This window comes from Kogia breviceps, chromosome 13 (assembly GCF_026419965.1).
Source record: "Kogia breviceps isolate mKogBre1 chromosome 13, mKogBre1 haplotype 1, whole genome shotgun sequence".
In the NCBI taxonomy this organism is placed as follows: Eukaryota; Metazoa; Chordata; class Mammalia; order Artiodactyla; family Physeteridae; genus Kogia; species Kogia breviceps.
The window spans coordinates 76,767,918-76,783,373 of record NC_081322.1 but is presented as its reverse complement, the minus strand read 5'-3'; the positions used below and the strand labels follow the sequence as shown (position 1 = coordinate 76,783,373).

General features: G+C 43.4%; 1 protein-coding gene across 7 annotated transcripts in view; it reads right to left on the bottom strand.

Annotated features, from left to right (window-relative positions):
- PLEKHG1 (pleckstrin homology and RhoGEF domain containing G1) overlaps positions 1-15,456 on the bottom strand; it is a 236,102-nt gene that overhangs the window by 33,127 nt on the left and 187,519 nt on the right. For all 7 annotated transcript variants that reach the window (XM_067011011.1, XM_059083437.2, XM_067011014.1 and 4 more), the window contains 3 exons: positions 14,719-14,788; positions 6,187-6,233; positions 1,706-1,856 (listed from right to left, as the gene is read on the bottom strand). In XM_067011011.1, the coding sequence (XP_066867112.1) occupies positions 1,706-1,856; positions 6,187-6,233; positions 14,719-14,788 (268 nt within the window). The remainder of the gene's footprint in view (positions 1-1,705; positions 1,857-6,186; positions 6,234-14,718; positions 14,789-15,456) is intronic.

Below are 15,456 nucleotides of genomic sequence, written 5' to 3'. Positions count from 1 at the left end.
GTTATGAGCTGAATGTTTATGCCCTCCACAAATTCATATGTTGAAATCCTAACCTCTAATGTGCTGGTATTAGGAGGTGGGGCCTTTGGAGCTGGTTAGGCCATGAGGGTGCAGCCCTCGTGAATAGAGTTAGCGCCCTCATAAAAGAGAGAGCAGTCTTGCCTCTTTCCACCATGTGAGGAAACGAGGAGAAGGCAGTGTGCAACCCAGAACTCAACCATGCTGGCCCCTTGATCTTGGACTTCAGCCTCCAGAACTGTGAGAAATAAATGTTTGTTGTCTAAGCCACCCAGTCTATGGTATTTTGTTATAGCAGTGTGAACTAAGACACTAGCTTTTAATTTAGAGGGTACGGGCTGTTCTTCCTAGCAGTTAACTTTTTGTAAGAATCTTGACTTGTTATATCTGACACGCTTATGTAACGGAGGTCCGAGACTTTTCTTTTGATTAACTTACTGTCTAGAAAGCCATAAATAGAGATTACTGGGACATACTAGTTTTAGATGCCATATTAGCAGAGTCCAGCAAAGATCTATCCTGGGAAAGCTATTATTTTTTAAAGAATTATTTGGACACTGATTTAGTAAATTAATCCCACTAAATTTAGAGGTCATTAAAACCAATTGAATAGTTAAAGTAATATCCCTGATGTGGTTTCACAGGATGCAAGATTCTCCCAAGATGAGCCAGGCAGGCAAAGAGACAAAGCTGAGGAATTTCTGGTAAAGTTGGACCATGAAGAGCTCTTCAAATTTTAAATGCGTATGAACTGAGCAACCTTGGAATGCCTATCCAAGTTAGAAACCTGGAATCATTTAAAAAGTGATACATGTAAATTGCAGGCATGTCGGTACACATAGGAGCTCTGGATTTAAATCATTTTTTAAAAGATTTTTAATGCGGTATTAAAAATAATAAAATAGAAATAATAGCTCGTTTTTTATTGACCGCCTGTGAGGCACCATGAACGTGGGAAATTTACAGGATTTGAACTTGGGCAGTCTTGCCCCAGAGCCCAGCTCCCAACCTCTCTGCTCTCCTGTCTTTCTCAAGCTGCAGAGGCAATCAATCCTACTTATAGAATGAAATTACTTTCAAGAACACTGTTTCCCATTTTCATCAGCTTCCTTAGAAGATAAGAAAGGAGAATGTATGAGAGCTATGTCTACTTTTGTTTCTAAGGTCTCCTTGAATTTTGTACAAATAATGGGAAATGATATAAAGAAAACAGACCCCGAAGTGACGGGAAGCCCAGCTCGAAGATCCTTCATCACGCTGCTCATCTGTCTTCTCCCCTTTCAGCCCCTTCTCGTTGCCCCTACCCAAGCCAATCTAGCTCTCCCTCCCAACAGCTCTCCCTCCCAACTGCCTACTGAAGCCGGGCTCATGGAAATAAAATAAAACCTAACAAAAAGATCTGTTGTTCATGAATGATAGCTCCCTGCCTGAAACTGTCATTCCTAAGCCCTATCACCATCAGAGCCAAAGCGAATCTTTTTTACTTGGCTGTTGTCAATGAGGCTGCAGGCTTAGAATATAAATATCTCTAATTCCTCAAAGCAGATCGGTCAGTTGTAAAGTATGAGTGTGGAAAATGTTTCCATATGTCCACAGCTTTTTCTGATTGTTTTTTCTCCTAAACTTAACATATACACACAAAATCCCCATCCCCTAGAAAGTCCTTCAAGCCCAGGCAGAAACTTACATGCAAAAGGAGATGATACTTGAGAATCCGCTGAACTGGTTTCAAGAGATAGGACCCCAGAGGCAGTGAGTGTTTCAAAGTTTCCTGACGTTCCCTGAAGAATTTGGCCAGCATCTTGTTCCTCATGCACTCTGTTAGCACAGCCACGGATCTGCAAGAAGAAGAGATATTTTAAAATCTAAATTGTAACGCTTAAACACGAGTATTCAAGTTTTAAGTGCTGGAGTGTGATACCTTAAAACAGGTAAGAGCTAGAGAAGCTAGAATGCTTCTGGGCAGGTTAAGAAAAGGTGTCCCTCTGGGTGGGTGAATTAGAAAAAGACACTATAAGAAGGTAGTAAAACATGGACACATGGCATCTAAGCAGTAAGCTCCTTCCTCCAGGGAGATGCCGCCCCTGCCAGGACACAGGGCTTTGCAAAGGGGATTTAAATTGGACGTTAGCCCCTAATTATGTCCCATCTGGGCATCTGTGTGCAGTGCTCACATACACATCGGTATTCAGTTTTCAAATTAGGGGGCAAGGAGTGGGCACCTTTGTACTAAACAAAAGGAGTGCCTTCTTCCCAGTAGATCCAGCCCCGTGCCGGACACCTGCCACCCCCTTTGCCGGTTGCCTTTAAATAAATGCACAAGGTACGTGACATTATGTGCAGGTCTTTGGAGACCTCTTCCCCCGAGGAACTTTCCTTTGAGAATCTCTGAACAGATCCTTCTTTCCACCGCCAAGTGTCTCTCCTCATTCTAAATTCAGCTTTTGAAACAGCTGGATAACCTTGGTCCTTAAGGAGCATGCCTTACAGAACATATTAGAAAAGTAGGTCGGCATTCTTCCTCCACCACAGCTCCCCTAGAGGCAATAAGTACGGCCCCCAAACACCCTAGAGGGACGTTGAAACAATGCTCCTCTCTTACACATAAAGCAAGCTGGTGGGTTTGTATAGTTGCACACACACACACGTAAATTAAAATCTTATGGCCTCATAACTTAGAAGGAAGCAGGTGGAAGTAATTTCAGCCCCATTCTCCCCAAGTCAGTACTATGTTTTCAGAATTAACTTAGGAAAACAGAGCCAAACAACAAAATAAAACTCCTTGGAAGGAAGTGACATGGATGGAGGTCTCCTAATTAAGCGATCAGAATCCCTTTTGTGCCTGATTGCGTGGAGAAATATCTGTTCAGATGGTTTTATTTTTCCCTTAAGATTTCAAAACTCTTCTTCATCATGTAACCTAGGGACTCTTCTAAGGTTCTTTAGAGTCAGAATCAGCTGCCCACTGGCCTTCTAACCATCTGAAGTTTTGAGTTCTTGCCCAAGGGTGAGACACCTGCGAGAAATCCTAAGCGCACTGAACTCCAGATTCAGGCCACTGCGAGACATCCGAGGACAATGACCCGAGCGGGTCTGAGCTCCTCCCTGGGGACAGGAGGGAGGGCTTGTGCCTCTTCCCAGCAAAGTCACTGGGGCATGACTGGTATGAAGAAAGACATCTGTCAAGGTGTGCAGGCGACATTTAATATCACCAGCCTGGATCCAAAGGGGAAAGACGCGTTGTCAGATGGGCTGAAACACCTGGCGCTCATGGCTTGTGAAGACGGGGGCGGGAAATCTCGGGCCTCGGAGAGCAAACTGATGGGAGGCCAAAGGGGACAGGAAGCAATATTTTTCTATGAATATGAAAACCACACAATTGGGCAAGAACTGGATGTGCCCACTTCCCTGAGAGCGCCTGGGGAGCAGTTCCCTGCTAACACGATTCTTTCCTTCTTCAAAGTCAGACCCAAGATAAAAAAACACTTCCTCCTGGAAACTGTCCTGATTTCTCCTCGCTGGGACTTACTCCTCCTTTATCTCATGCATCTTTAGCTTCTATTACGTATAACTGAGCTGGTACCACATTGACTTGTATTCATTGATTTGATCTCTCCTAACGGCTGTTCCACTATTGCATTTGGTTCAGTTCCGACTCTCAAAACAATATAAACTGCGAGAAGGCAAGGGATATTCGTTCCTATTTCCTGCCAGTGTACACCAAGCTTGGACTAGTGCCCCATGAAGGACAGGCTCTCAAAAATGTCCTGCACAAATGACTGTGCCTATCCTCTGACCCTGAAGCAGTCTAGTTTATAAAAGCTGCCTTCATTTTGTGCCCTCTGTTCTTATACTAAGTCAGAAAATTCTTCTTAACATAAACTTCCAAAACTGCAAATTCAGAAGATATTTCTTCAAATGACATGTTTATAATGAAATGTACACAGACATAATCCTCCAAACCAGCCTCTCTAGCATCTTAGATCCTGATAATTGGGTCCAGAATTTTGTTGATTCTTCAGAGTTGGAATGTTTGTTCCTTTCCCACAGGAGGAAGTTTCGTGGAGAAGTTGAGGGCTGATTCTTTGATTCCTCTGCATTAGGGTGTGGTGCAACGCTGGCTTTTTTTTTTTTTTTTTTTTTTCTCGGTACGCGGGCCTCTCCCATTGCAGAGCACAGGCTCCGGACGCGCAGGCTCAGCGGCCATGACTCACGGGGGCCCAGCCGCTCCGCGGCATGTGGGATCTTCCCGGACTGGGGCACGAACCCGCGTCCCCTGCATCGGCAGGCAGACTCTCAACCACTGCGCCACCAGGGAAGCCCAACGCTGGCTTTTAGCATAAGGACCATAGCTTTAGTTGGGGATTCCTACAATTTCCTGATATCTTCAGGAGAGAGGTGGAAACAACATTGCTTAAGTGAAACTGTGTAAACTGTGGATGGGTCTACAGACAAGGATATGGATAAATGTACTAATCTGCATGTGAGGTGTTGTTTTGTTTTGTTTTTAGGGAAACCTGAGAAAAGCATGCTTGACCCCCAACCCAATAAATCACCATAGCATGATATCCTGACCAATATTTAGAGGAGGAGATGAAAATCCTCCAATGGAAAGTATTTTTGCCATCAGTAAGCCTGAGCCTCTGAGCCTCTGGCTTCATGTCTTTTAATCCACACTGGCTTTCCAGGGCTACCCCAAAGCAGGAATGACCCACTTGTTCTTCCTGAACACAGTGACACAAGGGGCTCAGTCTACTGGCTTCTCTTCTAGGTGGACCCCACCACCCACTTTATACTTAGGGACGTGTCTCTACCAAGACTGGCTGCAGAGTACATAAAATCCCTGAGCCCTCTTCCCAGTTCATCCCTAACATAACAACTCAAGTCCTCCTAGTCACGTGGGCAAACAGACAGTAGAAAGGTACGGGGTGAAGGGGAATCACAAAGCTTCAGAAACTTTACAAGGATGTAGTAGCATGAGGTTTGAGGCTGGACCAACTTTGGTTCAAATCCCAGGCAGATTTGGTCACTTATCAGCTCTGTGACCCTTGGAAAATCAATAAACCTGTTGGAGCCTCAATGATTTCATCCATGCAGCGGGGATGGGACAGGAATGCTGATGAGCTGGCGCCTGCTGAGGACCTATCAGGGGCCAGGCACTGTGCTGTCAGTGTGTTCTCTGTTTTCTGCTTTTCTTTAATCCCTCAATATCTCTAGATTCCTGGGAAAACTAAATTCAACCACATTTTGTATTTACAGGATTGAGCGCAGTACTTAGAAATCAATAAGGGCTCAATAAATGTCTTTTGCAGAAAAAAGAATTTCCTACAGTGTGAGCTGTGGTCTTAGGCCTGACTCCCTTACTGAAATGGTCGCTATCTTGGCCAGAGGCTGCTTCCTAAACGGCCCTCTTGCCGACACCCCCAGGATGAGCAAAACTGAGGCAATGATCCAGGTGGGGTGATGAGTCCTCTTTTCTCACATAAGCTTATCATGTTCTTTCCCTTCTCTGAACTCCATAAAACTTATGTCGTTCCCAAAATTTAGATGGCAAAAATATAACATATTTTATCCCCAGCTAGATCATATAAACTCATTAGCAGTGCATCCCATATTCTTTAAAACATGGCACATAGGGCTTCCCTGGTGGCGCAGTGGTTGAGAGTCCGCCTGCCGATGCAGGGGTCACGGGTTCGTGCCCTGGTCCGGGAAGATCCCACATGCCGCAGAGCAACTGAGCCCGTGAGCCATGGCCGCTGGGCCTGCGCGTCCGGAGCCTGTGCTCCGCAACGGGAGAGGCCACAGCAGTGAGAGGCCCGCATACCACAAAAAAAAAAAAAAACATGGCACATATACAAAAGGGTTAATAGATAAGACTTCTAGCCAAACACAATTGGTTTACTTAGTTTTCCACTGAGGGAAACCTAACAATCTTTTTGGTCTCCTTTAAGGTCTTTCACAATTCTTCCCTGTGCTGCCTCTGCTAGGGAGTCCCTAAGCCTGAATGGATCAATATCTGGGTACCCCTATGGTCCGTTCGCAGCATGTCTGCAGTTTTCCCCACAGTACTCAGCGCAGCGCCAGGCACAGAACGCCTACCGACCACCTACACTGCACGGACGGACTTAAAACAATACGAAGATATTCCTGCACATTCACAAGGCGTACCTCGGATAGTTAGTGCAATACTGGGTGTAAATGTGGAACTCTTCACTCTGCAAGGAAACAAAAGAAATTTTAGGGGCAAAAAAAGCAGAGACAACAACAGTCAGTTACAAAGAAAAGATATATTATTCATAGCTTTAAATTTGTTCCTGTAACCACACCGGCCTGTCTCCCGAGCCTCTGTGGCAATCATCCATGCCTTTGTATCTACCTTGGGTTATACCTAGAATCCACGTGCACTTGAACTCATCTGAGTTCATTAAACACTTACTGAGCATCCCCTGTGTTAGCTGAAACTGAAGGCAAATAGGAAGAGGAAGACAATAGGGTTTCTGCCCCCAGATGCTCGTGGTCCTCTGGGGGATTTGCAGTGTGAGAGAGAAATATAGGTAGAAAATTTAAATATCATGTGGTCAGAACACGCTGGAGGCATGTGCAGGGCACAAGAAAGCCGCTGCACACTTTCAAGCCCTGTGTGTGCGGTCCTCTCCGCCCACTGTCTTTCTCACCTTTTTCATTGGATGGCTACTAGGCACCACTTGACACTGAACTGAGGCTTTATTTCCTCTAAGGGGACTTCCTCAGTCCTTGGGCCAAGCCCACTGCTCCTACCTGGGGCCTCACAACACCCAATACCAGCCCATCTCGCAGCGTTTGCCGAATGATAATGACATGTTCTGCGTGTCTGTCTGTCTCCCACTCTACGCTGTGAGTTCCTGCAACAGGGGGCCCTGCTGTGTTCATCTGGCACGTAATGTCTGTTGAACTACTGAATCCCCATCTCTCCTATGAAGCTGAAAATTTGTTGAGAGCAGGATCCAGGTCTACTCACTGTATGCGTCCAGCGTGGCAGCAATGCCTCAAATGCTTAAATATTGGGCTAACTAATGGGGGGCTTCTTGCCTTTTGCTATGATCATATTCCAGGTTCCCTCATCAACAAATTCTAGACATAATATTGTTTCACTTATACAAAAAAAAAAAAAAAAAAAGAGGTCATGAAGAACCTAGGGGCAGGATGGGAATCAAGACGCAGACCAACTAGAGAATGGACTTGAGGACCCGGGGAGGGGGAAGGGTAAGCTGGGATGAAGTGACAGAGTGGCATGGACACACATACACTACCAAATGTAAAAGAGATAGCTAGCGGGAAGCAGACGCATAGCACAGGGAGATCAGCTTTGTGACCACCGAGAGGGGTGGGATAGGGAGGGTGGGAGGGAGACGCAAGAGGGAGGGGATATGGGGATATACGTATATGTATAGCTGATTCACTTCGTTATACAGCAGAAACTAACACACCATTGTAAAGCAATTATACTCCAATAAAGATGTTTAAAAAAAGTATATATCCTTAATAGAAGGAGTGTTAAAAAGAAGCATCACTGCAATGCTATTATCGTATTTACATAATTCCATGGGCAGGAATGGGAGGTTCGGATTAGCAGATGCAAACTATTACATATAGGATAAACAAAAAGGTCCTGCTGTATAGCACAGGGAACTAAATGTTCAATATCCTGTGATAAACCATAATGGAAAAGAATATGAAAAGAACAGATATATGTATAACTGAGTCACTTTGCTGTACAGCAGAAATTAAACACAACATTACAAATCAACTAAACTTCAATAAAATGTAAAATAAATAAATAATTCCATACTATCATGAGGGCTTGTCATCAGTACTCCTATTTCCTTTTTTTAAAATTATAGTTTGCTGTTTGCTTTGGAATCCAAATAACACCCCCACACAGCAACTTGATCTTGTTGATATCTCTTAAGTCCCTTCTAATCTATAAATCCCCCCTCTTATTTTCCCCTTGCAATTAAGCTGAAGAAAAAACAGATGGTTTGTCCTGCGGAGCCTCCCACAGTCTCAGTTTTGCTGATCACATCCCTATGACTTCCTTTACTGTGTCCTCCACACTCTTTGTGGTTTAGGAGAGGTTTGATCCGATTTAGGTTTCATAATTTGGCCCGAGTACATCATAGGTTAGACTATACTTAAATCAGGAGGCATATGATGTCTGGTTCTCTCTTTCTGTGATTTTTTTTTTTTTTCCGGTATGCGGGCCTCTCACTGTTGTGGCCTCTCCCGTTGCGGAGCACAGGCTCCGGACGCGCAGGCTCAGCAGCCATGGCTCATGGGCCCAGCTGCTCCGCGGCATGTGGGATCCTCCCAGACCGGGGCATGAACCCGCGTCCCCTGCATCGGCAGGCGGATTCTCAACCACTGCGCCACCAGGGAAGCCCTTTCTGTGATGTTAATAACCATTGGTGGACTTCCCTGGTGGCGCAGTGGTTGAGAGTCCGCCTGCCGATGCAGGGGACACGGGTTCGAACCCTGGTCCGGGTGGATCCCACACACTGCAGAGCAACTAAGCTCGGGCGCCACAACTACTGAGCCTGCACGTTAGAGCCCGTGAGCCACAACTACTGAGCCTGCGCATCTAGAGCCCATACTCTGCGATGAGAAGCCACCACAATGAGAAGCCCGCGTGCCACAGCGAAGAGTAGCCCCTGCTCGCCGCAACTAGAGAAAGCCTGCGTGCAGCAACGAAGACCCGACGCAGCCAAAAATAAATAAATAAAATAAATTTATTTAAAAAATAACCATTGGTAATTATTGCCTAGATCTGTTAATTCATGGGGGGTTACAACATGGTGATATTTCTATTCTACTATTCGGTCTTCATTTATTAGCCAAAATCTTTCCAAAAAAGGAACTGCCTTAGACTGGTTACCCTGCAGTTTGTGGTTTGTATGGGAAAGGCAGGATAAATGCTTGATTCTTTTCCTTGATTTTCAAAATAATGCATCGGTTCTCTAACATCCTGCAAAGGGCTTGGGTTTTTTAAAATATATATATATATATATATATATATATATATATATATATATATACACACACACATATCTATATCACTGTGATTTCATGAATATAAACATATTTCATGATTTTCAGTTGTTTTCAGTTAGTTATCTTTACTGATGCTCAAATGATCCCATCTTTGCCCAGTAGGAGCCTCTTCTTGAGTATTCGTGACCTACAGCCTCCAGTAGCTTCCTTGTTTTCTGATGTGACAAGATGTTCCAGACCGTCTTGTATAGTTACTTCCCTACACTCATTCTTCGCAGAGCCCTGATTCCTTTAGGTAGGAAGTAGTATGTGGAAACCACAATCTGAGTTTTAGGGATGCTCCTGCTACTAGGTTAATTATTATTCCTAGGCCTTTTCAGTGGACAAAGCTAGGAATATGGTGTTTTTTTTAAAGCTAAAATACATGCTTAGTTCATACTAATTCTTGTAATTCAGATTCAGGACTACAGTGGGTTTTTTTTGGTTTTTTTGCGGTATGCGGGCCTCTCACTGTTGTGGCCTCTCCCGTCGCGGAGCACAGGCTCCGGACGCGCAGGCTCAGCAGCCATGGCTCACGGGCCCAGCCGCTCCGCGGCATGTGGGATCTTCCCGGACCGGGACACGAACCCGCGTCCCCTGCATCGGCAGGCAGACTCTCAACCACTGCGCCACCAGGGAAGCTCGACTACAGTGTTTTTAATTAGCCTCATTCTTACTCTGTATTTTCTTTCTCTTGCCAATTCCAGTTCTCAGTGACACAAATGTAAATATTCATTTGCTTTATCCCACAATATACACAATAATTCCAGAATAATAATACCAACACCATTATATATGATATCATTACTGAAAACAGTTAAGGATGTATTTGTTGTATTTTGTCCATAGCATATTTTTCAATTGATTGGAATTTCCTCTGTGTGGTCATGCCACAAACTGGATATGCAATTAGACTCATTGTTTCATTTTGCTTTCAATTGTTTTAAAAAAGTTTTAAATTTATTTTATTTTTATTTTTTCTAACATCTTTTTTGGAGTATAATTGCTTTACAATGGTGTGTTAGTTTCTGCTTTACAACAAAGTGAATCAGCTATACATATACATATGTTCCCTTATCTCTTCCCTCTTGTGTCTCCCTCCCACCCTCCCTATCCCACCCCTCTAGGTGGTCACAAAGTACCCAGCTGATCTCCCTGTGCTTTGAAGACTGTTTTAAATTTTAACTTTGATTTATAACTATGTAAAATAGATATATGGTTTCAAAGTCAACTCTCCAAGGAAATGTACATTTAAAGAAGTCTGGCTTCTAATCTTTCCCATTCTAGACTATTCCCTCCCTTCCCCATCAGGAACCAACTTTTAATCTTACAGTTTATCCTTTTTTATTTTTTTTTAAACATACACATTTAAATATAAGTATAACCTCCCCTATTTCTGAATAAATAAAAACAAGCTATGCCAGTGATTCTCAAACTTGAGTATTAGAATTACCTCCAGGGCTTATTAAAACACAGATTACTGGACTGCACCCCCAGAGTTTCTGCTTTAGTAGGTTTGGGTGGGGCCCGAGAATTTGCTTTCTAACAAGCTCCTGTATGATGCTCTTGCTGCTGGTCCAGAGACCACACTCTGAGAACAAGAGTCCTGTACTTCCCGCCCCATCCCCTTTCTAGTAGTATACAGAGATATTCCTTACTTGCTTTTTTACTGCTTTGTACTATTCTAGTATGTGGATATACCATAGTTTATTCAACCAGCTTTTTGTTTTGTGGACATTTGGGTTCTTTCCGTATATTATATATTTCTATACATATATTTATATATGTATATGTACCTATACTTATATAAAATATTTATTTCTATATATTGTAAAGATTTATAAATTGTAACAATTAGTACTACAAAGTATAGCATCACCTTCGTTGAGTTGCTGTCACTATATCTTTGGAATAGATTTCTGGAAGTAGGATTGCTAGAATAAAGAGTGAATTCAGATGTAATTTGGCTAGATATAGCCAAATTCTCCTCCACAGGGTCTATTTTGTTTTCCCACAATTACAGGAGTGTCTGTTTCCCCATGGCCTTGCCAACCCAGTAGGCTGCCAAAATTTTAAGCATAGTATTTAAAAATAAAATCTAAATTAATTGCCAAATTCAAAAAGTTAGAAGATAAAAATATCTTGATTTCTGGCTTCTCCTGAAAAGGTATTAGATCCACTGGCCCTCGGCCTACAGTTTCAGGTAACATTTCTGTCCCTGAGACATAAGTACCTCAATGGCTCTGGCCTCCACCTGGGCCCATTCATGCACTGTGTTCACCTGTTTAGCTCCTGAAGGCACTGGAGTGTCCCGCCCGGCTCCAGCCTCCAGCGATAAGACGGGCAAAGTGATTTGCCCAAGGTCTTCTAGGAAATTAACACCAAGCTAGAGCCTTTCCTTGGGTTTGCTCGCACACTTTTAGTTTCTTGCTTCTTTCCTGCCTCCTGCTGCACTCAGCCTGGGATTAAACAATTATCAGGCCGATTTCCTCAAATTTAAGGACTTTTAGGAGCATATGGAATACCAAACTTAAACACGACGGCCTCAATGAAATCATATTTAAATTATATCATCTATGGGACCTACACACACCTACCCTAATAAAGCCTCAAGGCTTCTGAACAACTGTATTTCTGTGCATTTTGTGACATCATGGCTCTATTCCTACCTTAGACAGTTTTGATTTAAATCAGTGACATAGTCTTAATATAGAAGCAAATGCATATTGGATCTTAGATTTATAAGCTCTGTGGACAATTCAAATAATGGCTTTACACAAAAGTCAATAACTCCTAGTTAGTTAATTCCCTAAACACCTATTTTTTAGGATATATGCACACAAGTCCTTTTCAGAAGTATTTAGGGAGAAAGAAGGCAACGATAGAAAAAAAAATTATACAAAAATAGATATTTTCTTCTGGTTATTCAACTCTTTCAAGTTGCAATTAGAGATGATGTCAAAATGAGACATTTAATCATGAAAGAACCAAAACATGATAGGCACGGCTGGCCAACTGAACACACAGGGGATCTGAATGTTTATTGAATGAATAACCAGAGTATAGAAATCTGTATGATTTTAGGGTTTCTTCTGCCATAAGGTCAATTTCTCCCCACCCCACCTCTCTCCTTTCCACACACACACACACACACACACACACACACACACACACACACACTCACTCATTGACTCCTGAGTACTATTCACAGGACACTATGAGAAAGGCTTACTATGTAAATAGTATAGGGGTAAGGTGACACTGACTCGAATGCCCTCCAATTACACCAATATCTGATACCAGCACTTTCTTGAGGATAATTTCAGTAAGTGGTGGCGGTGCCTGGCACTGAAGAGAGAAAGGCTCCAGTGGGGAGGGGGCCGTGCAGCAGGGGAGAGGAGGAGGTTAAGGGGAGGTTGGGTCTCTGAAGACAAACTTCATCTCCCTCCTAAATTCCGCCCAGGGTCAGCCTGGCTGACAGTCAAGATAAGGGATGGAAACGAGAGTGGAGGTGAAGGCAGGAAACCAAGGAAACCTGTTCCAGGTGTTTCCAGAGTCCTAAGAGTGGAGAAACGCTCCGCTGGGAGAGAGCTTTTCCCATCCCTCGCGAGAATGGCTTCAACAACAACAGCTCCTGTTGTTCTTTTATGGGCAGCAGCAGGTAAGAAGTACTGTATTCTCCTCTTGCTGTCGCCTCTCCATACCACAAAAGCAAGGTCAAAGATGACTCTCTGTGGAAGCCCCAGTGACTCAGATCAAAGCAGACGGCAGCCGCCAGCTTTACCTCTTTCATTAACGGCCTCTCAATTAAAGCAATTTTCCATTCCTCCCCAGAGGTGAGCAGCTGGCTGTGTGTCAGAAGTGTAACATCTTCCAAATTTCAGGGTGTTGAGTACGAAGCAGGCTGTACCAGACCCCACACTCCCTGGCGATTCCCGGCTCACACACCAGAGCGTGGAGCGCTATAAGCAGTCTTCTAATTAAACTTGGCAACATCACAATGAGAAATCAGATTTGGGAGCTGGCAACCTGGCACATCAACAAACTTTTATGTGAATAATCAGGCCAGAGCTAAGCGTACGCTGGACCAGCTTTAATCAACGTGTGATTACAGTTACTAGTAAAGGCCCCAATGTTTCCAAAAGCTTCTATGTTGTTTATATGCTGTGGTGATTGTAACACAGCTTCTTTGATATACTCAGCATATCCTTTTACCCATTTCCTCCTCTTTCGTTTTCCTTCCCTTTTCCAAATTCCTACCCTGCAGGAGAATTCACTATAACATAGGCCGCTTGTGAAAAGAAATGTGTGTGTTAAGTGTGTGGGCACAAACCCTCACACCCACAAAGTCAGGAGTGTTTTATATACAAGCCCATCAACTGCCTTTAAGGAACCACACTTGAGTAGAACCTATAGTGTTATGTTTGGATTCAAAACCATTGGCTCATCAGAAATGACCCCGTGGAACAACCCCGGAGCCCAGCCAGGCCGGGAGGACATCTCCAAGTTCACACTGGACTCCAGGATTCTAAATGAGGTGCTAACTCTGGGCTGACCCCAGAGAACTGTCATGAACTTTGCTTCAATCTTTGTACATTTGAAACCATAACTGCAAAAATCCCATGAAGTTTTACTGCAAAAACGATTTCTGCTAGAGGTTTTCTAAACAAAAGCTGTTGAATTTTTAAGAGAAACGTAAGATTCTATATCCAGTAGGTATTAGGTCGAGAAAGTAATGTTGTCAAGCAGGGGTCCCCAATCCCTGGGCTGCAGGGCTGTACCAGTCTGCAGCCTGTTAGGAAGCCGGCCGCACAGCAGGAGGTGAGCGGCGGGAGAGCGAGTGAAGCTTCACCTGCGGCTCCCCGTCGCTCCCACTACCTCCTGAAACATCCCCCCTCCAAACCCCGCGGAAAAACTGTCTTCCATGAGACGGGTTCCTGGTGCCAGAAAGGTTGGGGGCCGCTGTTGTAAAGGATTCCCTTGTAAGTTTCAGAATTCTCTCTCTTATCTGGGTACAGAATATAAACTGTCGTAAAGGATTCCCTTGTAAGTTTCAGAATTCTCTCTCTTATCTGGGTACAGAACATAAACTGTCGTTTAAGCTTTAAAATTCAAATCCTTTCCTTGTGTTTTTCTAAACCATCAGTGCAACTTAAGAAAAATGTAGGAAAATTAGAGTGCATTTTTAAGATGCAGGAGATTAATTCTGCTCTCTTTATCCCCCTAATGACTGGGCTAGTGCCATATATATATAAATACTATTTATATTCTAACAGGTTTTTGTAACTGGTCTACTGGTTTGTATATGTATTTATTTTTCTAACATTTCTCTAATCTGGACTCTTCTCTTCCCAAGCTTAAAGTTTTTCCTAGGAAAGATATGTAACATCATTTAGCTACTCTACAAGTTCTAGGACAACTACTAAGTCATTAGCATTTCCTAACTTACTGGGAACTGTGGTGTTTTTTTTTTTTTTCCCTAGCTAGTGGGGAGAAAACAAAACCCTCAGAGTGAGAAAGATTAGTGGTGACCCTCAGCCAACATGGAACACAATGGTCATTTTAACCTTAAAATGAGAACAATGCGTGCTCTGTCTCCGTCTTGGTTGGCTCCGCGAGATGAACCCCGCTTACCTTGGACACAAAGCATTCTGCTATGGCCACAGGATCATTTTCACAGTTTTCCAAGTCTTGCAGAAGTTCACTAATAAAAAAATAAAAGCCAGAATGTATTAGGTTGTGGTCTGAGAGTTGGGGACATCTTAAATAACTTAGAAGTTTAAACACTTATATAGCATTTACAAGGAATCATATTTAATTGGATAACTGAGGACCTCTTGTCATTATATCCAAGGCTTAGATAAGGGACTTACCCAGCCAAGGTCGTGGTGGAGCAGGGGTGTCAACACAGGTCTGACCTGTAACTCCCCCACCCAGAGATAAGCCCTCCCTAGCGGTTTCAGTCTTCTAGAAGTTTGTCAACATCTGTACGCATGCTCACACATACTCACTCATTCATCCAATAGCTTTCCAGGTACCAGATACTGTGCAAAGCACTAAGAACACACACACCAGTGAGCCAAGGGAGATATGGTTCCTGGTCTCTTGGAGCTTGGAATCCACTGGAAGGGTCAGACCTTCAGTGAAAAATCACACTGAGAAATATAAAACTATACATGGAGATACTGCTCTAAAGGAAAGATATGCCAAGGGAGGAAATCTCTTTCTTCAGATGAAAATCTATATTATTTTTAATGATTCATTATTTTAAGTAACTAACTGCATAATATTTCACCATGTGGACGTAGCATTGTTAATTTAACTGATCTCCCATGGCTGGATACAATTCTATAAATGGGATTGCTGGGTCAT